At 51.6% G+C, this 22,828-nt stretch overlaps 1 protein-coding gene across 50 annotated transcripts in view; it reads right to left on the bottom strand.

Annotated features, from left to right (window-relative positions):
* DCTN1 (dynactin subunit 1) overlaps positions 1-22,828 on the bottom strand; it is a 30,950-nt gene continuing 8,122 nt past the window's right edge. Inside the window, exons 1-32 of one of the 50 annotated variants that reach the window (XM_001108486.5) lie at positions 18,884-19,185; positions 16,870-17,115; positions 16,518-16,596; positions 16,300-16,334; positions 15,612-15,632; positions 13,200-13,217; positions 11,779-11,799; positions 10,384-10,575; positions 9,826-10,023; positions 9,464-9,668; positions 9,309-9,387; positions 9,029-9,188; positions 8,808-8,912; positions 8,124-8,315; positions 7,922-8,038; positions 7,551-7,703; positions 6,799-6,959; positions 6,523-6,691; positions 6,174-6,242; positions 5,868-5,930; positions 5,610-5,759; positions 5,287-5,448; positions 5,072-5,203; positions 4,722-4,847; positions 4,343-4,485; positions 3,902-4,068; positions 2,455-2,469; positions 2,133-2,266; positions 1,832-2,015; positions 1,488-1,567; positions 896-985; positions 1-481 (exon numbers count right to left, since the gene is read on the bottom strand). In XM_001108486.5, coding sequence (XP_001108486.3) covers positions 344-481; positions 896-985; positions 1,488-1,567; positions 1,832-2,015; positions 2,133-2,266; positions 2,455-2,469; positions 3,902-4,068; positions 4,343-4,485; positions 4,722-4,847; positions 5,072-5,203; positions 5,287-5,448; positions 5,610-5,759; positions 5,868-5,930; positions 6,174-6,242; positions 6,523-6,691; positions 6,799-6,959; positions 7,551-7,703; positions 7,922-8,038; positions 8,124-8,315; positions 8,808-8,912; positions 9,029-9,188; positions 9,309-9,387; positions 9,464-9,668; positions 9,826-10,023; positions 10,384-10,575; positions 11,779-11,799; positions 13,200-13,217; positions 15,612-15,632; positions 16,300-16,334; positions 16,518-16,596; positions 16,870-17,115; positions 18,884-18,916 — 3,837 coding nt within the window. In that variant the 5' untranslated portion in view covers positions 18,917-19,185 and the 3' untranslated portion in view covers positions 1-343. Of the gene's footprint in view, positions 482-895; positions 986-1,487; positions 1,568-1,831; positions 2,016-2,132; positions 2,267-2,454; positions 2,470-3,877; positions 4,069-4,342; positions 4,486-4,721; positions 4,848-5,071; positions 5,204-5,286; positions 5,449-5,609; positions 5,760-5,867; positions 5,931-6,173; positions 6,243-6,522; positions 6,692-6,798; positions 6,960-7,550; positions 7,704-7,921; positions 8,039-8,123; positions 8,316-8,807; positions 8,913-9,028; positions 9,189-9,308; positions 9,388-9,463; positions 9,669-9,825; positions 10,024-10,383; positions 10,576-11,778; positions 11,800-13,181; positions 13,545-15,608; positions 15,633-16,284; positions 16,335-16,497; positions 16,597-16,869; positions 17,116-18,883; positions 19,186-22,828 lie in introns of those variants that run through there. The other 49 variants (XM_015112668.3, XM_077959191.1, XM_077959194.1 and 46 more) reach the window with 49 other exon arrangements.

Genomic DNA, 22,828 nt, shown 5'->3' with positions numbered 1-22,828 from the left:
TGAAGCAGAAGTTGCTTTAATCAAGGGGTGAAGTCCTCAATCAAGAGGACCTCACTCAACCTTTGGTGGTGGGGTCTCAGCCTACCCCCCACATGCCCTGAGGCCCCTCAGGAAGGAGGGAGCAATTGAACAGCAAATTATGGCAGAGGCCAGGGAATGGGAGTGGGGGAACCCAGGTCAAGGTGAAGGGGCAGGATGCTGAAAGGGTGGGAGTGAAGCTGAATGGGGCAGGAAGAGCTTAACCCACATGTTTCTACCTGGGGGCTGGCTGAGGTGGCTGTGCATCGGGCAGAGCGGCACCAGAGGGCTGAGGGTCGAAGGGGACAGCAGGGGAAAGGAGTGCTTAGGAGATGAGGCGACTGTGAAGCTGGTGCAGCTGTTCCTGGGTCAGCACCAGCCGGTGTCGCTGTCCAAGACCAGCCGCACAGGAGAAGGTCACTTTGCCCATGTAGACTGTGTCATCCTGCTGCTCCTCCTTGGCCTGGTGGTTGATGAGGAGAAAAAGACTCCAGGTCAGGGGCTCACTTGAGCTGTAGGCCACTGAAGGGGTCCCTGAGCACTGAGACCAAGGCAGCTCCTAGGTGGCTGGGGCTTCTGAGATCCTGGGCTTTGGTGACCACATTTTTCAAATTAGAATAGGGATACATAATCTGACAAGGGAGTTTTGAGCCTCTCCTGGTGTCAAAAGTCACAGAAAGTGTTTAGGTGCTAAAATATTGGAATTTCAAAGCATCATAAGCACTTCTGTTACCTGTAAGTAAGATTTGGCCAGATAACCCAAGGTATGTAGTTGTTAGACCTGAGACTCCAAAGGCCTCTTCCAATTCTGGAGGAGAGGGGGGCCCCACCTGAGCTTCTCCACATTGTCCTGTCCTCCACCCCATCTCCCCCTCACCCTGAGGAAGGCTGATGAAGGGAAGGTGGCAAAGTCAGTGGGTACTGTGGCTCCAGGGCGCTGAGATACTGTCTCCTTGAGGACCTCATCCTAGGGAAGGGGAGAGAAAGACAAGGGTTCATTTAGGGGACCCCCACAGGCTAGCACAAGACCGCCTGGTTTCACAGAGACACTAATATCAAGGGGGCAGGAACTTAGTCCTCTGTATCACCATACTTTTGCTCTCATCTCCAACCCCATCCCCCCTCCCCAACACTCCTCCTTACTTTACAAGTCCTCATCCTGTAAGGTCCAACTCACATTCTACCGCCCTTGGGAAGCCACGCCCAACCATTCTACCCCACAATGATCTCAGCTCTGATGGAATCTAAAGCCTGAACCAGTCACGCTAAAGATTATCCCAGCTAATCCATTTTGTTATGAGAATCTGTCTTCTGTTTGCACTGAGACAGTGAACTTCCAAGGCAAGAACCCTGCCTTCCCTTCCACCTCCTCCCCAATTGCTGTCTAGCATAGGGCCAGGCTCAGAGGAACTCCAGAAGTGCCTGGCTCCACTGTGAAGTGAGCTCTGCAGGGCAAAGTCTGAGCTGACCTTGAGCTTCTCAATGGTGTCACTCAGGGACTTAAGCTGAGCCACTTGCTCCATAAGTTGGGCTGATGGACTCTTGGTAGCTGTGGGGAGAGAAAGCTGGTGAGGCCCACCAAGGCGCAGGCAGGCAGTTGTACTGGATTAAGGGTTAGGGGTGCAGGTATGAGATTCTCTAACAGAACAAGTACTTGAGAGAGAGTGGGTGAATCAAGAAAACTGAACAGTGAAGCCAAAGAACACTGCTGGGAAGAGCTTCTGTGGTAGGGGCACCACCTGAGCAGGGCCTAAATCCCTGGGCCAAGTAGAGGGGGTGGTTTTATTCATCTTGGGGGTTGGCAGGTACATACCAGGGCTAGTGCGAGTGATGTCTACTACGTGTGTATGTGTGCTCAACTGATTCAACGTCTCCAGCAGCTGGCTGGTCTTACGATACAGCGCTCCAGCTGGTAACTCACTGCCAGGGCCCTCATGGGATAGCTTTGCAACATGCAGAGGGGGCAGGGATGCCAAGGATGCCTTCATCTGGGCTCCCTGTGGATGAAAAAAGAAGGGTAGTGGTTAAGAGGTGCTAGGAGGCCCCTGCCATCTATCATCAATGGGGCGAATATGCTCCATCCCCCATCCCAGTCCTCCCCGTGGCTCCCTCACCTTGAGGATGTTATTCTCATGCTGGAGCTGGGAGATGTGCAGCCTCATGGCAGAGATCTGCTGAAGCAGCAGTGGTGAGTCTTTCACCAGCCCTGGGCCTGGCACAGACCCTGGAGCCTGCCCAGGGACAGCTCCTGTGGGGACCATAACAAATGTCATCAGCCCCAAGTGGAGAGGGTTGAACACTGGGCTCCATTCCTGCTCTTCCCCGCTTTCCGCATCCCCCCATCACCCACCTCCAGTCCTGGCTCTCCCCTCACCCTGCTCCCTTAGCTCCATTTCCCACCAGCCCTGGTAACCCCCAGCCTGAGTGGGTCTCTACCTCGCTGTTGTTCTTCTGTGCTCGGGATAGCCCATGGGGGAGCAGGAAAAGAGGAGAGAGGAGTTAGGTGATTTGCAGGTTAGGGGGACACACCAGAGGATCCTGGACACAACCTGCAGGAAAACCCTTTTCCTAATCATCATACTTTCTCTAACAAGACCCTCTGCCACCTATCTTTGTGGACGAGCCGATTTGCGTGAAAGAAAGACACCAAACAGGAGTGAGGCCATAAGACAGGGTACGTGTGAAGAACAGTGGCAAAGGGAGTGTGCACTGCACAAAGCACTCGGAACACGAGGCTGTTCCTGCCTCCCTGCCTCAGACGCCATCTCCAAGAAGGGCATGGAGAATGCTCCAGAGACCCCAATATGTCTGCACCCTTAGTGCTCACCAGCAGCAAAGCTTAAGTTGGGGAAGCAAACACACTCCCTTGCTCCTCAGGATTCTCCACTGCTCTGAGGAAAATACCTTCTTTTTTGGTGGGAAGTTTCATAAATTCAGAACCACGTTTGTTTAAAGAGTGCTAATGTTTGTTTCAAGAGTGCTAAAAACAACACAAAGTAGAAACTCTGGAAACTCTCTCCAAAGAACACAGAGCTGTCTGTACCACAACAGTCTAAAGTCAAGAAGGTACTTGGTCACCTCGCAAGATCAAGGGGTGTCAGTGACAGAGACTTTGTCGAAGACTCTATGTAGGTAAGGTCAGCTGACAAGACACGGGAGCAGCTGGGAAAGTCTGGAGGCCCTAAGGGTTTAATTCCAGGGCAAAGAGCCTGTCTTCTGGAGGGTAAGTGGGAAACTGGAGAGCAAACAAAAACTATAGGGCAGAGGAGAACAAAGACAGCAGCAGCCACCTCCTGAGCCAGGAAACTGGGGAGGCTGAAACTGGTAACCAGAAAAACTCTAGGTGAGGAGCCCTGATTATACTGAGTAACTAGGCAAAGGTCAAAACACAAGCCCCAAGTGAAACTGGGATAATTCAGCAGTGGAAGATATGGCCACATCATAGAATGAAGCCCCATGAACTCAGTGAGAAAACACAGGGCCCAAGCAGAGAAGCAATCAAGAGCAGGTATTAGGCAGGGCCGGATGCCCCAGGAGAGTCAGCCCAGCCTGCTGATGGCTGACAGCCCTCTGGGATATAGGGCTGAGCAGAAAGGTCAGATTACAGAGCCAGAAAGGACACCTACTAGAGACCAACTGTCATGATTATTCTGAGCCTCATTAACAATTTAGTAAAGCCCTCCTTTGCCCAGAGGAACTCAGCACATATCTTCAGGGAAAGGGAAAACTTGGTGAAAACTGGCACAGAGTGAAACTGTGCAAGCATATTCCTGGCTGAATATCCTGGGGCTAAAGGAGGGGGGGGCAGAGGTCAAACTGAGGCCAAGGACAGGAGAGAGGACAATCTCCTCTGTGCTACTGCTGCCTATTCCACTGTACTCACCACCAGCAATGCCAGAGACCAGAGTAGCAATGCCTGAAGGAGGAGGGCTCCGGAGCCCCTCAATTGTGCGCTTAGACTGGCTGTTCAGCCGTTGCTTTAGTTCTGTCTTCTCTGCCTCCAGCTGGTCAATGTCAGCCTGGAGTGCATCCATTGTCTCCTCAAAATCTCTGTGAAAGAGAATCTGGGCTTTGGCAGTGTCCCTTCTCCAAAGCACCCCTTGACTATTCAGTCCTGAGAGGTCCTTGGAAAAGCCATGCTAGTGAGCAGCCAGGGCAGAGCAGCACAGGCTGAGGCTAGGGTGATGCAACGGGGTTGGCAGTGGGTAAAGAAAATGGGGAGTCTCACTATAAGAGAACCTGAGTAGGGGTATGGGTTAGGAGGCAGAGAGCTCCAGCAGTGGGGAGGATTAGAGGAAGCAAGGCCCCAGGGAAAGTGCCTGACTTCTCCTTCTTCCGCAGCAGTGCCTGGGTCTCCTCCAGCCGAGTCTGGACTTTCTCGATACGCTCATCTGCATCCTTGGCAGCACTGTCCAACTTCTTCTCCAGGAGGCTCAGCCGCACGTTGGCCTCACTTAGCTCCTCTCCCTGGACAAGGACAGAACTTCTAGATCCCTGACATCCTCCCCACAGTCCCTGGAAACTGGCAGCTAGACCATGAGATAGGAGGCTCCCTGAGGGTTCACTAGAGCTCCCATTGATTGCAGGCCCCACTTCTCCCCTTAACTCTCAAGCCGTTTTAGTCCCGGATCCCCAACATTCACTGCTCGCCAGGGTCCTATCAACTTCCTGGCCCCCAGATCCTGAGCCTACACTACCCTCACCTTAATCTTGAGTGACTTCTTCAACTCCTTAATAACTGTCTCTCGATCTTCGAGCTTCAAACCCAGTCCTTCAGCATCTGTGATCTCTGCACGAAGGGCGGCAGCCCGCAACTCAACTGGTGGAGGCTAAGGAATGGTCGGTGGCGGGTGAGAAAGTGAGGGTGGAGAGAAGAGATCATCAACGTGCTCCTTTCAGAGAGATCCAGTTACAGGGAAACCCTGCCTTCTAGGCAGGATGGTGCTCTCCAGATGCCTTCCTCCTGTCTCCCTGTCCTCCCACAACTAGCAGTAGCTCTGCAAGTCTTACTCCTACAGGCCTCTGCAACTTCTCTAAGGAAATCTCCACCCACCTTGCTGGGGGGCCGCTCTGCATCATACTCCCCCTCCTGCATGGCTGTGGCCAGCTTGTTCATGGTACTGATGAGGATGTTGCATGACTGGCGCAGACACTCATAGGGGCTGCTGGAAGGGGTCCCATAGATCTGCAGGAGCCAAGGGCAGAAGTGAAAGCCCCACACTGGTCACTGACTCTCCCTACACCTTCTGCCCAGCCATTCAGGCCCACCTGCTCGCTTGCTTTGAAAGCCAGTTCCTCCAGGGCAGCCACAGGTAGCCCCTCATTCTCCGCCAGTGGGGCAATGAGCTGGGCAGCAGCAGCTGCCACCTCCTGCAGCACAGCCACGACCCACGTCAAGTGTTTCCTGCAGTCTAGGAGCGTGTCAGATACCTGTGTGACAGGCCAGAGTCAGGAGTCAACCCTGCGTTCAGTACCACAGCTTCCAGCTACCCCAAAACCATATTTGTCCCCTAACCAGATCCAGATCTTTAAGTGCTATGCCCCTCCTGTTTCTACTCAGTTTCCTTCCTTCCCCAGTTGCAGCCCTAAACCTGTGGTCCAAAGGCCAGTGCAGCTGGGATCCCAGGAGCATCTGTCCCTGGCATTCGCCTTCGGATCTTCTTGCAGAACTGGCGGATGTCACTGCACGAAGTTTCCAGATCCCGGAGCAGAAGGGCAATATCTGTAGCCTCCTGCCCACCCTACTCAGGAAAAAGAAAATAGATGGAGAACCAAGTTAGCATTAAGGCTGGGAGTAAGGAAGTGAGGACTAAGAGGAGGAGCTCACAGAGATCTAGAAGTGCTCTCACCTGCAAGAAGGCACGCAGCCGTCCTACCTCCACACTCATGCAGTCCAGAGCACTTTGCGTGAACTGTAAGGACAGATGCATGCAATCATCAGCCCCCAGCAGGAGCCCTTTTGCCTTATCGACATCTCTAAGAAGTCCTCATCCTCTGCTGACCCCCATACATAAGTAGTCCTCTAGTTTCCCTGATACGGCTTTGGTAACTCTGCCCTAGTCTTATGTGATATTTCTTGGGTGCCTGATCTCTTGACCTGACGCCCTCCATTGCTGATCTCCACGGGGGCTCAATCACTGGCCCAGACACTTCACCTTAATGTGGTCAGCCAGCTGCATAGTACAGTCCTCAGGCTGTTCGGCAAGGTGGATGCTGTATAGATGCTGAAGAGAGATAACAAAAGAAACAGACAACTTTTAGGCCCTGGAGGGGGTGGGGAGTTCTTCCCAAACTGTAGTTTGAGCCCTGGTCATCATGGGTCTCTGGAGGTACAAGAGAATCCAAAGCCCTCAAGCAGCTGCATCATATGGAGAGATCATCTAGGAGCAAACCAGGCCTCAAACAGCGAGCATGGGACATACAACCTTGATAATATTAGTAAGAGCCCTCATCAAGTGAAAGCTTCCCTGCCTCCTGCCCCAAGCCCAAATTCTCGCTCCACACCTGATAGTACTTGATGGCCTTGGTGAGAGGCTCCACATTGACAGTCTCATCCAGCTGATCCTTGTGCAGCAGTTCAATGAGGAAATCCAATGAACGCTCATGGGCACTCATCTCAGGGTAGAGGCTGCCCACTTTCTTATACACATCCACACTGCACTGAGAGAGGGCACTAGAGACCAGAGAAGAGGGCTGTGAGGCTAGAGTCTGACAGGCAATCTCAGTTCTGGCCAATTCTGGACCCCTGACCCTGGGGTGAGGGAGTGAGGAGTCACTTACTGCTCATAGCGGTGTAGCGTGGCCTGCAGTAGGCTCAGCGAGTACACCAGTCCAGCAGCAAAGCTGAGTTGTTCCCCAGCAGCTCCTCGCAGCCCAGGCCGCTCTGAACAGTTCTCACTTAGTTCAAACTTCTCCTGGGCCTGCTTCCGGATCAGCTCTGCCTGTGGGAGAAAACACCAGGAACCTGGGCCTCAGAGCAGAGGATGGAGAACACAGACTCAGGAATACAGTACTCAGAACTTAACTATGTGGGGAGCATGGACACACATGGGAGAGAAAGCAGAAATAGCTCTTACCTGGGTGGGGAATCTCGCATGGGGAAAGGGTAGTGATGTGATTACTGGAGGTTGTGAGGAGTCAGGATATGAAAATGAAAGGGTAGTGGGACCGGTGGAACCAAGGTCTTTCCTGACTTAAAGCTGCCACTCCTGCTATCTCTCCACCTAGAATGCTATCCTGCCAATCACCCCCAACGTTAACCCCCAGGCAGCTCGTGGCCCTCAGACAATGTTATTCCCTCAGTCACACCCTGTTCGCCTCTAAATCTCCAATTGTGCTCTCTCACAGAACCTATCTCTTCTTGAAAGCACACCATTTGTAATATATATTCATCAGTGACTTTGCTGTGTTCCTCCACTACACCATAAACTCTTTGTGGGCAGAGACTCTGTTGTCTTCACTCAGCATCTTCAATGCCTGGTTCATGGCAAGTTCATTAGATTTCTGTGGAACATGTGATTGATTGGCTGTACCTTGCAAATGAGACGAGGCATGAGTAGCAGCACCAGAACGCAGTCATGGTCCCCACCTGGCCGAAGGAAGCTGTCAGGCATGAAGGCTGTCAGCAGGGACATGTGTCGGTTGGCCTGGGCCACCTCCATCTGCCTCAATTCCATCTCAATTGCCTGTGAGGTGAACATGGAGGAAGACTCTTAGCCAGAGTTGAAAGAGCCCCAGAATTCCCATGCCTTGCTCCAGGAGATGCCTTGCTTCTAGGGCAAGCTCAGGCCAGAGTCTTCCAAACCACTACACAAAGCACCCCTTCCCCCAGGAATCTGAAGCCCAGAACCCCATACCAGTTCAACCCAGGCAGGGCTCCCTCAGACCCACCCACTTTCCTGACCTTGGCATGGGCCTTAGTCTCAGCAAACTTGATTTTGAAGTCAAAGGTCTCTGGAGGTGGCTGCTGTTGCCTCTCCACAGATGCTTCCTGCTGGTTTGTCAGTTCCCGATTCACATCCTAGAAGGAGAGACAATGAAGCACACCTGGGTCTTAAGGAAGCCCTGGGGTGATGGTGGGCAGACAGCAAGCAGTAGGCATGCACCTGAAGATGGGCGGTCAGCTGGCGGTACTTCTTAATGGTCTGCTGGTAGTCTGCAACCGTCTCCTGGGCTGCCTCCACACGCTTCTGGGCCTCACGAACCCGCGCGCCCGCCATGTCCAGCTGCTCCCGCAGCTCCAGTTCTGTCTCACGTGCATTCTCCTGCAGCTCGTCGTTCATCTCATTCATCGCTTCCTGGGACACCACACCACAGTTGGGGCAAAAGAAAGGCAGGGTTGGCTGGGCGCAGTGGCTCACACCTGTAATCCCAGCACTCTGGGAGGCCGAAGCGGGCTGATCATGAGGTCGAGATCGAGACTATGCTGGCCAACATGGTGAAACCCCACCTCTACTAAAAATACAAAAATTAGCTGGGTGTGGTGGTGCGTGACTGTAGTACCAGCTACTCGGGAGGCTGAGGCAGGAGAATCACTTGAACCTGGGAGGCGGAGGTTGCAGTGAGCCAAGATTATTGCGCCACTGCCCTCCAGCCAGGCAACAGAGTGAGATGCCATCTTGGGGAAAAAAAAAAAATAGGCAGGGTCAGTACAGCAAGCCCAGGCTGGGTCCCTCACTGCACACCCTGCTCAAAAAAGGCCAGGGGTCACATGTCAATCTTTTTCTCAGCAGGTCCCTTCCAAATACCCACCATCAGGGTCAGATGTCAGGGGTCTGCTCTTCTCTTACCAAGTCTCCCACAGTCTCCCTCAACTCGCGCACTTTCTCTTCCAGATTCAGGTTCCGATCTGTCAGCATCTCCACCATCTCCTCAGCACCCAGAGCAGCATCCACCTGTGTTACAGGGAGGATGGGGAGAAGGGCTGCTGGAAGGCACCTAGAAAGAGGAGGCACCAACTGACAGGAGAGTCAGGTGGGGGATTCTGGGTGAGGGGCTAGGCTCCCCAGACCTGCTCCTTGAGCTCATCAATGGTGCTCTCTGCCTGGCTTAGCTCCTCCTGCAGACGCTCCCGCTGCTGCCTCACAACTTCCAGTTCTTGGTTCTTCTTTTCCATGAGCTTCTGGAGCTTCACATGCTCCTGCTTCTCTGAGGAAGAAAGATCCCGCATCCTGCAGGGACATTAGGAAGACAGAAAGAGGAAAGCACATGTCAGAGTCTCTGGCGACGGGTGCTCTAATGCATTTGGAGACAGAAGAGTAACCATCAGAGCCAAGCACTAAAGACCCTACCTCACCAGGGCATCCTTCAGGCGGGCGTTCTGCTCCTCAAGCTGCTTGAGCTGATAACTGGATGCAGCGCCATCTGAGCCTGGAGAAGACCATTAACACTTTCAGGCATAGTTCTCACTCAACCGTTTGGCCCCCAGCGGCTCTGGGCCCCTTACCCTTCTCTTCAATCTCAGCCTTGAGGATCTCTAAGTCAGTGGTGAGCTCGTCCACTCGCTCTTTCAGTGCCTCCACCTCCTGCTGCAGGGACTCAGCCCGCTCTTCAGCCATCTCCTTGTCCAAAGTGGCCATCTCAATGGCATCAGCAGTATCAGCCATCTCCTCCATATAACGTTCCTTTGCCTCCAGCGCCTCCTTGGCTTCCTGAGGAAGAGGTGGAGGTGGGAGGGGGTACAAGCACAGAGATGCCCCATGCCTCCCTTTCTCACGGGGTGTTCCAGGCTCCAGTTCCAGTCTAGTTTCCTGCATGCTTCCTTAGGTCTCAGGCCACCCCAGCCACCCCCTTCATCCAGAGTCAAACCTTTCTCGCCTCCTTGAGGCGCCGCTGCAGGTCGGCCTGCTGCTCCTGCATTTTGCTCTTCCATTCCTGCACCTGCTCCAGTTGGATTTTGTGTTTCTCCAGCTCTTTTAGCTTTGCTTTGTCTTCTGCCCGTTTCAGTCTCAGGGTCTCTAGTTTTTCCTCCAGGTCCCGCACCTGAGCCCTTAGTCCCTCCTCCTCCTGCAAAGGAGAGGCCTCATGGTCTGTGCACAGCCCACCCCACCTCTCCACCAACACTGAGCTGGCGCAAAGAACACAATAAAGTGTGCAAACATCACCCAGCCCCAGGGTGGCCAAAAGTCAGTGGCATAAGAACATCTGAGAGGAAACCGTGGCACAGTATATATGGGGAAAGTATGGCATAACGGCAAGAAAAGAAAGGGTGACTCAGTCAGTGGCAAGATATCCATAAGCTACGTCCTCACCCTTTCTGATCCAAGTTCTGGGTCTTTGCCAACCCCAAGAAATTTTCAAGACACAGCAGGTAGCCATAAGCCTCTGGGTATCTTGATTCTCCTTTATCCCTACCCCAGTCCTTACCTTGGAGGGGGAAGGAAGTGGGGGGACTGCTCCAGGAGAGGTGAGGGCCGGCGTGGGGATGATGGGTGCTGCCAGCGGAGTCTGAGCCGGGGTGCTGGGCTCACTGCTGCTCAGCTCACCTGCTGACGCTGAGCCAGAGGGGCCCAGGGAGCTACTGGCCCCAGCCACCCCAGTACTGGCTGGGCGGGTGGGCTATTCAGAGAGGGTAGAGGCAGACCAGAAAGAGAGCAGAGGATAGGGGTAGTAAGAGGAACAGAAACAGAATATGAGAATATGGCAAGGGAAGGAGACAGAGAAGAGAAAAAGCAGAAAGAGAGTATCAAAGCACAGTGAGAACAGAGAAGAATGAAGGGGACAAGGAAAATGATACAGAGAGGCAGAGAGAGATAGTGACAAAGGACAGGGGGAGGAGGGAGGCAGAGGAGAGAGGGAGGAAAAGATAAGAGAAAGACATCATAAGATTATAAGGCTCCTCGTTTGACACTGACTCCGCATTCCTCCTAGCTCTGGCACTACCTGTAAGAGCAGAATCCACTATTCCCTAGAACCCCCGTCTATGACCCACTTGTGATCATTCTAGCAACTTCATAATACTCTCAGTCCCATTCTTGCTCCAGGTCTATGCCCTCCACCCCTAGAGGGAAAAACTACAATGTAATTTCCAGAGAAGGCAGGGCCAAAAGTGGGGGTGCCAGGCTTTCTACCCCTGCTAAACCCTCTATGGGAGTCAAGCTGAATCTCCCTCTCTCAGTCTACTTCAGAGGACCCTGCAGGTAAAAGGGCCAAGGTGAAAGTTGTACCCCTAGACGCCCCCTTGAAACAACCCTTCTGTCATCTCCCCCGATCTGGCAACACTATCCAGGTCCCTGTGGGGCAGGGGAGGAGGTGAGCAGAGAAGCTGACCTGAAGTTCAAGTCCTGGAGCAGACAGGCCTGCCAATGTACTCAAAGTGCTGAGCCCCAAGGTCTCCCAGTGGGCTGACACTCAGAGACCATGTGCAATCCTCAGACATCCCCACCCAAAGCCTGTCACAGACACACTCACCTCCTTATCCGCTGACATTTTACATGGCCAAGTTCTTCATCTTTCTTCCAATCCCTCCCCTCAAAACAGGTCAAAATTCCTTTGTTCAAGAAAGCCTGCTTTGATTAACTACAACCCCATTCATTTCTCTTTTGCGTTGAAGCTACTGGCTTAGACAACCTCCTAAAAGCCAAAAGCCATTTTCCCTAGGAGGTGTCTGCCAGCACCGCGAACCCCCCCTTTCCTCTGAAGAGAACCCAGGATGCACTATGACCAACTTTCACTTGCTCATACACGTGCCCTCATACATGCACATGCCTGAAACGTGTGTGTTCACTCAGCAGTGGCTCACACAGGGGCCTGTTTTCTCACCTTGGGCCGCCGAGTTGTGGTCTGGACAGGTAACAGGAGCCAGAAGAGAAGTAGTCAGGAAAGAAAGGGCAATGGCAGAAAGACAGAGAGCAAAAGGGACAGCAATGAGAGCAGAAGAAGTAACAGGAATGGGGCTACAGTTAGCCACCCTCCCCCTAATCCCACCCCCTTCTCCCTTCAGTGAATCACTGTGTTCCTACTTCAGGAACCCAGAATTCCTGTTCCCCTTGGTTCCTGCTCCCACTTTTGTCCAATCCTTGCAGGCCTCACCCCTTCAGACACCCCGGAAATCCCAGAAGTCCATCTCTAGGCTGAGCCATAGAACAAGGAAGCAGCTAGTGAGAAGGTCCCAAGAGACCAGTCCTCCTGCAAACGATCTCTCCCACTCCAATCCAGAGCCAGAGGCCCCACCCAGCCACCACTCCCAAGGACTTTCCCAGGTCAGCCTCTTCCTTCAAGTGCTAGACTCTATACAGAACTCCCTAGAAACCCCATGTGACAAAAGTAATCTAAGCCCAGAAATGGGAGATCAGGTCCCTAGGGCAGAGCAATGCTGCTGTCCTCCCTCTCCCCAACCCCCTTCCCCAGAATCAGATCCTGCAGCAGTCCCCATCGCTAGGGAAGAGGGCTCAGGTGTCAGGACCATGAATATTGCATTAGCAGAAGCCCAGAGCTCAGCAAAGTAACCCCACCCAGCGGTAGGAAAGGAGGTGGGGGTGGGCAGCAGCACAGAAAAACTACAGCCCTAAATCAAATCTGGAAACCCTTCAGGTTACTGCAAAATGGTAAGTGGACAATTAACTCCAATTTCCAAATAGTGTTCTTGCTACTCAGTATCTCACTGCTCTAGTCAAGACAAGATTTGGCTTGGGCCTTATTTCCAGGATACACTGAGGCCAAGAAAACCAATTCCCACCCCTCCTACCCTGGGTTAAGCTTCCATAGCTGTGGGTCAAAAACTATTCTAGGGTTCCCATCCCACCCTGGTAAAGCGCCCTGATACAAACCCTGGGGGTTGGGGGATGCGGGGAGAACTAAGAGGTATTCTAGCAAAGGCTGGGTGAGGCAGGCAGGCCTGCTAGAGGCACTGAGATACCTGGGCCTGCTTCCCTAGGTTCTACCACAGGAAATCCTCCCAGATCCAGTATGCAGTAGAGGCTGCCTGAAGCCCAAGCCTGTGAGGCCACTGGGTATAAGGCCTGGAACACAGGCAGAGCCAAAAGCAGGCAAGGCCGTAAGCAAATGCCCAGGGTGTGGGGCATAGTGGTGACACACGACTCTCCCTAACCCACCTTCGTCCTCACCCGCCTCCCCTGACCAGGTAGACAGATGAAGTCAATCAGCCCCCACCCCCACCCCAGCAGCCTGCTGCCACCATTGCCCTGGCAACCCAGCAGCAGGACGAGAGCAAGCAAGAGTACCTTTCGGGCTGTCGGTGCCTGTCTCATCATTGCAGAAAACCAAAGAAAGCAAGGAGAGGAAAGAGAAGGGACAGAGGAGGATCGACAAACACACAGAGGAAGGACAGACGAAGGGAGGGAGGGCAAGAGACCGAACAGAGGGAAAGGCGGCGGAGACAGGAGATTAGTGCATCAAATCCCAACAATGCAGCCTCAGCTTCCCGGTGCCGCAGCTTCCCAGCCTGCAAACGGCCGCTGCTCTGACACAGAGGCCCCCGCAGATGTGCAGCTAGATCGCCAGGCTCTGGCAGGCACCGGAGCGGTGCCTGGCCCAGTTCACCAGCTTAGGCTGATGGCAGCCTCAGTGGCCGCAGCACCAGCTCCACCTGACGTCATGCACCCACCCTCCTCTGCTCCATGGGGGTGGAGCCACTGCTCCTCAGTCACCTAGCAACCATCTAGGGCTTTGCTGGCTCCTCCTCCTCAGGATGGTCATGCGCAGAGCTTGTCCTGCTTCTTTCTCCAAAGAACAGGTTCTGGCTCCTCTCTTCCCTCCCTTGCCTACCCCCAAGAGCGTGCTCCAAAAAACTGGGCCAGAGGCTATCCCAGAAATGGCACTCTATGGGGCCAGGGCATCACTGGGCAGGGACACAGGGCCTCTCCGCTCCAGCAGTCTCTCTCATCATACTCACACTCTGCCCCCCCCACCCACCCACCCATCCATAGCCCCATTAACTCCACTTCTGTCTCTTATACAACCTGGCAACACCCTTACAGTCTCTCATCTGGCGCACACACACATCTAGAGTGCCCCTCCAGCAACAGGACTCAGCTCTGAGGAGCACACACAGTGACTAAGAAACCCTGGGGAACATGCATCTGGGTAGCAGCAGTTCTAATGACTGTTGGGCTCCTCTCCAACCATCCCCTGGTTGTAGACAGGTTAAAGCCTGTCTCTAAAGGGTTTCCAAAAAGAACTAAGCACTTTGCAGAGACATCTGAGTTTTCTTCTGCCTTCCCCTTCAAAGCACATTCTTTTGCTCTGGAACCAGCTCCCTGATCCACATGGGTGAGAGCAGAGGCCCTAGGCTAAGTGATCTGCTTTGAAAAAAACTACTGGAGAGGAAGACTGGGGTGCCCCGGGGTGGGGGCACTCAACTGTCTGATTGACACTTTCCAACATGAGTGCAGAAGGGCAGCACGGGTGGCCTAGCCTGGGCTTTCCCACATTTCCCCAGGCAGCTGCCAAAGCCCCTGGTCAACCAGGCTGTGGAAAGAACTCCATAAATATAAGACCATAGTTTCATGCTCTTCTCTATTGAAGGCCTGAGGTGAAATGGAAACCCCAATCAGGAGACAATAATCAAAGGACAACGCCAAGTTTCTATGACTCTGAAATGGGCCCAGGATCCTTCACAGCACTATTTTCTTTACATCCCCATTTCCAACCAAAGCAATGGTTGTGGTCTCTACCATGGCAAGACTTCAAAGTGAGGACCCATCACCAACCAGGAGCTGGTTTCCTCCTGGAAAAGGCGATGTTTTCCTCTCCCCTCCCACAGCCCCAATCCAGCAGCTCTCCATGCAATGTCAGAAAGGCCTGAGATAGGCTGACAACAAGGAAATCATAGAATTGTACATACAACACAGTACATACAGGCCAGACAGGCACATGCAGGTCAAAAAGAGCTTGGGCAGAGGCCCAAGGCAAGGGCTGGTATGAGGAAGTGGTCATGGCAGCAATCGAAGAGTTTAAAGAGTCTGTGGCGGGGAGGGGAGGGAAGGTGACATGATTGAGCCCCACTCCAATGATGGTTGATGAAAGGCTGCAAGGGGTAGGAGGTAGGCCTCAGGCACACCACCAGAGGGGGAAGGAGGCAGGGACAGACTGATGGGGCAGAGTTGCGGGGTGTGGGGATATTTATGGCAGAGCCCATCCAGAGGCAGGCACATGAAAGCTCTTAGGTTTTCCAGCTTGGGACTGTTCTTACCCCATGCTCTGTTCCCTGACCTCCCATCTCCTTGCAAAACCCCATCACTTGGTATCTTCCTCAGTCCCATTCCCCCAGTCTATCCTTCTACGGTTGTCCAAGCTCGGGCTAAGTGAGAACCCACTGTAACCCAGTAAATGATCTATTTCACACTGCTGCTATTTACAGTCAAATGCTTATAGTTTTTGACTGGGGAATCTTTGACTTGGAGTCCTGGGGCAGAGAGAATCATCCCTAGTGAGTGCTACCTGGACGTGGACACTGAGCCTGAAGTTCTTGCACCCTTCAAAGGAACTCTGAAAGCCAAGGCCACCATTTCCTCTGGCCATCCCAGCCCAAGGTCACACACACACAGGCATGCAGCAGCCCAAGGACATGCAGGACAGCTGGGGAAGGGGCTCATGGCTCCCATCCACCCAGGCACAAATAGTAAACACACCACCTTCTTAGGCTTCAGTCCCCGCTGCATGAGGAGTAGGAAAGGGCAGAGTTAGAGAACAGATGTCCTGGGCATAGGTGTTAAGACCAACTCAGGCATACACAGGTTAGGCTGGGGTAGGGGGTTGTCAGGGTGAAATGAGTAGTCCCTCAAAGATCAGCTTCCATGATGTTCACCCCTTGGCCCAGAGAAGCTGCAGAGTCTACAGCCCCACCTCACACACCCTTCACGGAGTATCAGAGAGGAACTAGGAAGCACCCTCTGCATCCAGCTTAAAACAGGAGGTAGAGGGTCCGACTCCTTGCCATTCACTTGTGAATAGGAGATTGCTTCTTCCTCTATCTTCTACCTTAACCTTACCCTCAGACCCTTTAGATGTTGGCATCTTTGGGTTCCAAAAGGTAGGAAGTTGGCTACACTACTTGGGTTAGACCTGTTCTTCCTATCACCCTCAGCTCAATCTCATTTGACCCTGAACTTATGGAGCCTATGAGTTTTTCCCTGCTACCACCTTTACTATAACTCTAATGCAGAAATTAATTCCCAGAAAGCCTCCTTCTTAGGGAAGCTGGAGAGATTTGAAGGCAACTCAGACTCACCTACTACTTCTACCTGCCTAGCACTGGGTATCCCCCATATTTCTCCTTCCCCTCCCTTTATTACTCCCCATTTCCACCCCCAAACCACTCACCAGTTTGCTAGTCTTTGCAGTTGTATCAGTTCCCTCTGTAGAAAGCAAACAGAAACAAAGTGTGTACTTGTATAGAGAGGTAGGGGGAGATAATAATAAAGGAATATGGTGGTGATGGAAAACAAATCTTAGGATCTACTGTGGCCCCATGTTATGAGGAGAAGCCCTGGGGACTCCTCCTGACTATGAGGAGGCAACTTTAAGTGGGTGGTTGTTACCTCTTTTGAGGACTTTTGAAGCAGAAGAATCGGGTGTCTCTGGGGAAGTAGTATCTGCTCCATCTTCAAATACCTGGATCTGAGGCCAGATTCAATATAGCCAGATCAATAGATTCAATATAGCCAGATCAAGGATGGCTGTAATATGGGCCCCTCCCCAGGCTCCAAGCAAATCAAGAGTACAGGGCAGCTTCCCTAAGGGTGGATCTCGAATCTTCCCTTCCCCACTACCTTCCACTCTCCCAACCAGAGGCTTATGCCCATGCTCAGGAAAAGGAAATACCAACACATCAGCTGCACATGCAACAGACATGTGCACACACGCACACACACAGAAGAAGGGCGTGAATACCTGGGACTGGCGCACAAAGATGCCATGCCCTTCATCACAAGTGAAGTACTTCCTTCCTTGAACAGTTCCATCATTTTTGCCCTTTGCTTCATCCAGAATCACGCCTACCCATTTGCCAGTAGCAAAGAGTGTGGCTCCAACATAGGCCACAGTGCCTCGGTGGCCTTTTCCAATCACTTCTACACGGGAGCCCACCCGCAGAGGCCGGGCGCTTGCCTCTGCACTCATCCTGCTGCCGCTGGGCGTCTGAAAGAAAGACACAGGTAAACATAGACAGTTAGAGGCCTCAGATCAAAGGTGGCATTCTCATGTATAAGAAATGCCTCAGCCAAGATGCTGGACTGAAAAACAACCAGAATCATTTTCTTAAACCCCATTTGCAGAATTGGGTGGACCTCCAAATTCCCCTCTGAAAAAATGTCAGTGATATTCTCTTCTAAGATTTCTCCAAATTCCTCTGGAATCTGCTAGAATTTTTAAGGGTTTATATTTTTTTATAACAAATCGGAATTCATTGATCAGTCTGTGAATGTCACCACATGGCTGCTTTCTCAGGAGCACTGCCTCCTTAATTCTCCTCTCAGGAAGGGAATTAAGCTCAAGCAAATAACTCAGTTTAGACCAGGCTCCCCACAACCCAATGCCCTGACTCAGGAGTCTGAGCTGGGAAGACAGGCAATTCAGTGGGTGAACCTACAGAATCCTGTTTCCCCTTCCACTGTCACTTGTCTCCTCTGTGTTTCAAATGGTTTTCTTAGGCCTCATCCTTTCAGAGGCACACAACTGTGCCTCCTTCCAGACCCTTAAGTCACCACCTCTTCTTCCCGATCTGACTCCTCCCATTCCCATCCACAACCCACCATGAAACCCCAGATGCTTCACCACAGCCCATTCAACCATTCAACTCCCTTCTACCTGGCCTGAGTCTTGTTTGGTCAACTCTCTATCCCCAAGTTCTGGAGATTCTTCTCCATGCTATTTTGCTATAAAAAGGAAAACACAGGCCAAGTAAATTGGGTGGATCTACCCCTCACTCTGTTCCCAAGACTCTGCTCAGTGGTCCAAATGAATGGTTTATCACTCCACAGATGGGCAAGGCAAAAGAACAGACTAAGACACTTTCCTTGGGCAGCTCTCAGCTTCTGGCACACCCATGATGACTGAACACAATAGAAAATTAGGTCCCAAATAGGCCCATGGTTTAGAAGAAAATCACACTTGCCATTTTTAGCAATAGCAACTCCATGAACCAGGGGCCTTGCAGCAAACAGATGAATGAGGCATGATGAAGTGATACCATCAGCCTAAAGACTCTATGGGAGTCCCTTCTGATACTCTCATTCATAATAGCTTCAGAAGGGAGCCCTAGCAGAGCCATGGAAGAGCCAGGACACCTCCCAACCTGTCGTTGCCTAATTCCCTTCCCCAAAGAGCTCATCCAGGAAGGTGAGGATATAGTTCTCAGAGGTTCCAGGATCTCAAATCACACCTGGAACAGCAGGATGGCTCTCATGGACCTGATAATAAAAGGAATTGCCAGTGATATAAGAGGCTGAACCCAAAGTCAGAGGCTCCCCCACTTTCCAACCCCAATAAGCCTCTCAGAACCAGGGGGCCACAACAGCAGCTACAGATTCAGTCTCAGAAGAGAAAGAAAGCAAGTAACAAATAACAAAGCAGCTCTTAAGAAAGGCTTTACTATAAGACCTCTCTGACACATCATCCCCATTCTGAGTCCCCAGGATAATCTGGACCCCCTCAGGAGCCCCTGGTATGAGGGCCAATTAGAGTCAGAGGTCAGGCCTTGCTAGTCCCCATTTAGGGATCAACTCTGTAAAGGGAAGCCTGTCCAGCCTTACACCACCAGGGCTTCGAGGGCTCCTTAGAAAACACAGTCTGAGTGCCCCCAGCTGAGCTCCAGCCTATCTCCCCAGCCCCCACACCAATGATGTCCACAGGCACCCAGGCCTTCCCCAGCAGCCCTCCAGGGCCATCCCAGATTAGGGCCACTTACCCGGCTGTACACATGCCTCTTGCTCTGTGCCATGTTGCTCACCTGGCCTCTACCCCCTCCCCCAGCTGGCCAAAGACAGAGAGAAAAGGTAGAAACCTAGGCAGGGGGGTCAGGGCGCTGGGCCCTCATAGAGGGACACAGGAGTCGTCAGACACAGCCCTCCCCAGTCCATGGGCCTCACTCGGTGGCCTACACGGGTAGGGGTGGGGGCAGTGATGGGGGCTGAGGAGCAAGTCCCCTCTGCTGCCTGAGGATTCCTGAACCCAGAGACACAGAATCCTGCTTGCCAGCTGATGAGTCTCACTCTGCGCTAGTGCTGCTCTAGACTTGTCAGGAACCGTGCTAGCCTCTGGGTCCTAGTGCCCCCCTGCTTCACCTGGGCCAGGGACTAAGGGCTGGGCCTACGCCACAGACCCTCAGCACTCACCTCTTGAGTATACTGTCCTAGGGCTGGGAACAGTCTTGACAGGTCCTCCTAGTCTGTACCCACTCACCATCACTGTTCCCCTGTCCCCCAGGCCTTAGCAGGCCCATAAGCATCAAGTGACACTTCAAAGTGATCAGCTGCCTAGGGCCTCCACACAGCCAAAATAAGGGTCTCTCATCTACCTTTCTGGTGCTCTTCTCTCTCCCTCCCCTCTCTAAACTCTGGACTCAGGGTCCAAATTCATGTGATTAGGGCCTGGATTTCAATCTCAAACTGAGCCAGAGGAGGCAGGACCTGCCCAATAGGCAGCAAGGGAAGGGCAGTAATGGAGGCAACTTCACACACATAGCAAAGCAAGCCAAGTACCCCAGCCCCCTCCTACAAGGCTGGCAAAGGTTGCCACAGTCACTCTTCACCCTTTATGGTTGTTATAAGGGGCCAGGTTGTAAAACCCAAGAATATCAGACTCAACTGCATTACTAAAGGCAGTAGTCAAAAGCAGAGAGCCGGCCGGGCGCGGTGGCTCACGCCTGTAATCCCAGCACTTTGGGAGGCCGAGGCGGGCGGATCACAAGGTCAGGAGATCGAGACCACGGTGAAACCCCATCTCTACTAAAAATACAGAAAATTAGCCGGGCGCGGTTGTGGGCGCCTGTAGTCCCAGCTACTCGGGAGGCTGAGGCAGGAGAATGGTGAACCCGGGAGGCGGAGCTTGCAGTGAGCCGAGATCACGCCACTGCACTCCAGCCTGGGCGACAGAGCGAGACTCCGTCTCAAAAAAAAAAAAAAAAAAGCAGAGAGCCCTTCTTTCTTCTTGTAGCACAAGGCCCAGTCCACCTCAGCCATCTGCCCCTTGTACTCTTGGCCTTGCCTCCTAGCATCTCAGACCCGATGAAATGGTTTATTTTCTACAATTCTGTATTTCACAAAAATTCTTCAATAACCATGTATTACTTTTACAATTAAAATTGTTTAATTTAATAAGATTATGCATTCTAATGAGAGGTCTCCAAGGGACTATGTAACCATACTGCTTTCATTCACTGGCCCATCTATCATGGGCTAGGAACCAAAAGACCAGGGTCCCTGCCCCTACACAGTCAACAAGGTTGGCCTGGGGTCTGACCTATGGCTCCACTGAGTATGGTATGGATCTAGTTCCCTTGGGCCTAGCGATGCCTGTCTTTTCTGTACTGGGCTTACTTCACTGGCAGAACAGTGACTTCACCCCACTCTACAGACCTAAGATAGGCCAGGTAGCCCAACAGTAGAATGATAGCCAACATTCAGAAATATAGCCCCAAAACACAATTCCGTATCTTCAGTCCTGGCCAGACCCCCTAGGAAATCATCTCTCTCCTCCTTGCAAATCTCCATGTTTCCCCCTCCTTTCCCTATTCACCATTACACAGGTGGGCAAGGCCAGGCACGTCCTTGCAGCCTGGACCTCACATGTTCGGGGCACTTCACAGTCTACCTTAAAAAAAAGACATTTTATAGAACCATGGTTGAGTACTGGTTCTAGACTCAAGCTACTTTCCTGGCTTTACCACTTGGTAGCTACATAAACTTGGTCTAGTTACTTAACATCTCTATGCCTCAATTTCCTCATCTGCCATGGGGAAGTAACAAAGAACATATTTCAGAGAGGTATCGTGAGGATTAGCCGAGATAATCCATACAAAGCATCCAGAACACCGCCTGGTATTTAATAAGTGCTAAATAAAAGTTAGCTAAGAACAATGTCATCATATATGGACATCAAAATAACCCCACTGAGAGGTTGGCCAGGGATGATGCTGACAAGGCAACTGAGGCTTTGAGAACTGAGCAACTTCCCTGAAGTTACACAGGCTGTGAGGAGTAGAGCCAAAACTGGAAACAACCTGACCCAGAGCCCTCTGTGCTTTCTACTACCCCTCACCATTACCACAAACATCTCTAGGCTTCCAACGCACTGCTCTTCCTGTAGGCCACACTGCCTTCAAAAATTCAAAAGAGCTCAGATCTAAAAATAGCCTTACAACTCACTAACCACATAGGTATCAACAGTCCCCCAACTTCTTGGAATCTGTTTATTTTCCTATGAAATGGAAATAATATCTGCCATATCTACGTCAGTATTATGAGGTTCAAAAAAGCTAAAGCATATACAAGAACCTTGTAGGCCAGGCGTGGTGGCTCATGCCTGTAATCCCAACACTTTGGGAGGCTGAGGCAGGTGGCTCACTTGAGACCAGGAGTTCAAGACCAGCCTGGCTGACATGGCAAAACCCCATCTCTACTAAAAATACAAAAATGGGCTGGGTGTGGTGGCGCATGCCTATAATCCCAGCTACTTGAGAGACTTTAGGCATGAGAATCGCTTGAAGCCGGGAGGTGAAGGTTGCAGTGAGCCAAGATCGCACCACTGCACTCCAGCCAAGGTGACAGACTGAGACTCAAAAAAAAAAAAAAAGAGTGCCTTGTAAAAAGTACAGAAATTATAGAAGTGCAAAGAATTACCTGACATGATACTAAATGGTATATACAGCTACACAATAAATATCGTAAGAAATTATAGAGAGAGGTAAATTAGAAAGAAAGGGGGTACCTAAGCATGCCTTGAATTATGGGGATTTTAGAAAGTATGTGGAAAGGCCTAGAAAGCCCTGTAAGTTATGAACACAGTATGAATAGAGGCAGAAATAACTTGGCTTGACCAGGGAATAGTAAAGAATACTGGCTTAGCTGAAGTAACGAACTCTAGATGAGTTATTCTATCAAACTATAAGGCTTTTGAAGCATAGCCCCCACCTTTTCCTCTTTATGATCCAATAGCCAGTACATAGCTCATGGTCAAATATTTATTGAATAAACAAACATCTTAACATTGCAACGTACTGGGAGGTAACTGTGGGTAGGCAAGAAGTTTAACATCAGGCAAACATAGATGGACTTGATCCAGTAATCACAGGAAGGCAGTCCTGTTCCTGAGCAGGAGACAGCATAGTGAAAACTATTTTAGGAAGATCAAACTGATGACACCTGCAGGATGGAGTGCAGGCAGGAGCAACCTGGCAAAGACAGGAATAACAGCAAGGAGGCTGCTGCAATAGTGAACACAGGGTAAGGAAGGCCTGAACCAGGATCAGGAGAGTGAGAAGAAAGAGGCCAATTCAGAGACAGTACCAAAAAAGCCCTGAGAAGGCCCTGTAATAGATCAAACATGAGGAAAGAGGCAGCAGGCCTACACGGTCTCTGGAGACAGACCTGAATACACCTTTGGTTCTCCTCTGAGCAAGATATTTAACTTCCTGAGCCCTGGTTACCTCAACTGCAAAAAGGAAGAAATAATGTTACCTCACAGGGACATTTTGAAGATTAAATAAGATTTAAATAAAGCATTTAGCACAATGTCTGTGTGCTCAGCAAATGGCAGATAACATCTTCATTCATTATTTTAAGGGACTATCCATGATGACTTGCACACAGTAGGAACTCAAATGCTGCAAGGATAAACGGATGGGTCAATGAAT

The sequence above is a fragment of the Macaca mulatta genome, chromosome 13 (assembly GCF_049350105.2).
Source record: "Macaca mulatta isolate MMU2019108-1 chromosome 13, T2T-MMU8v2.0, whole genome shotgun sequence".
NCBI classification, from domain to species: Eukaryota; Metazoa; Chordata; class Mammalia; order Primates; family Cercopithecidae; genus Macaca; species Macaca mulatta.
Note: the sequence above shows the minus strand (reverse complement) of the source record. Positions and strands in the feature narration are given on the sequence as shown.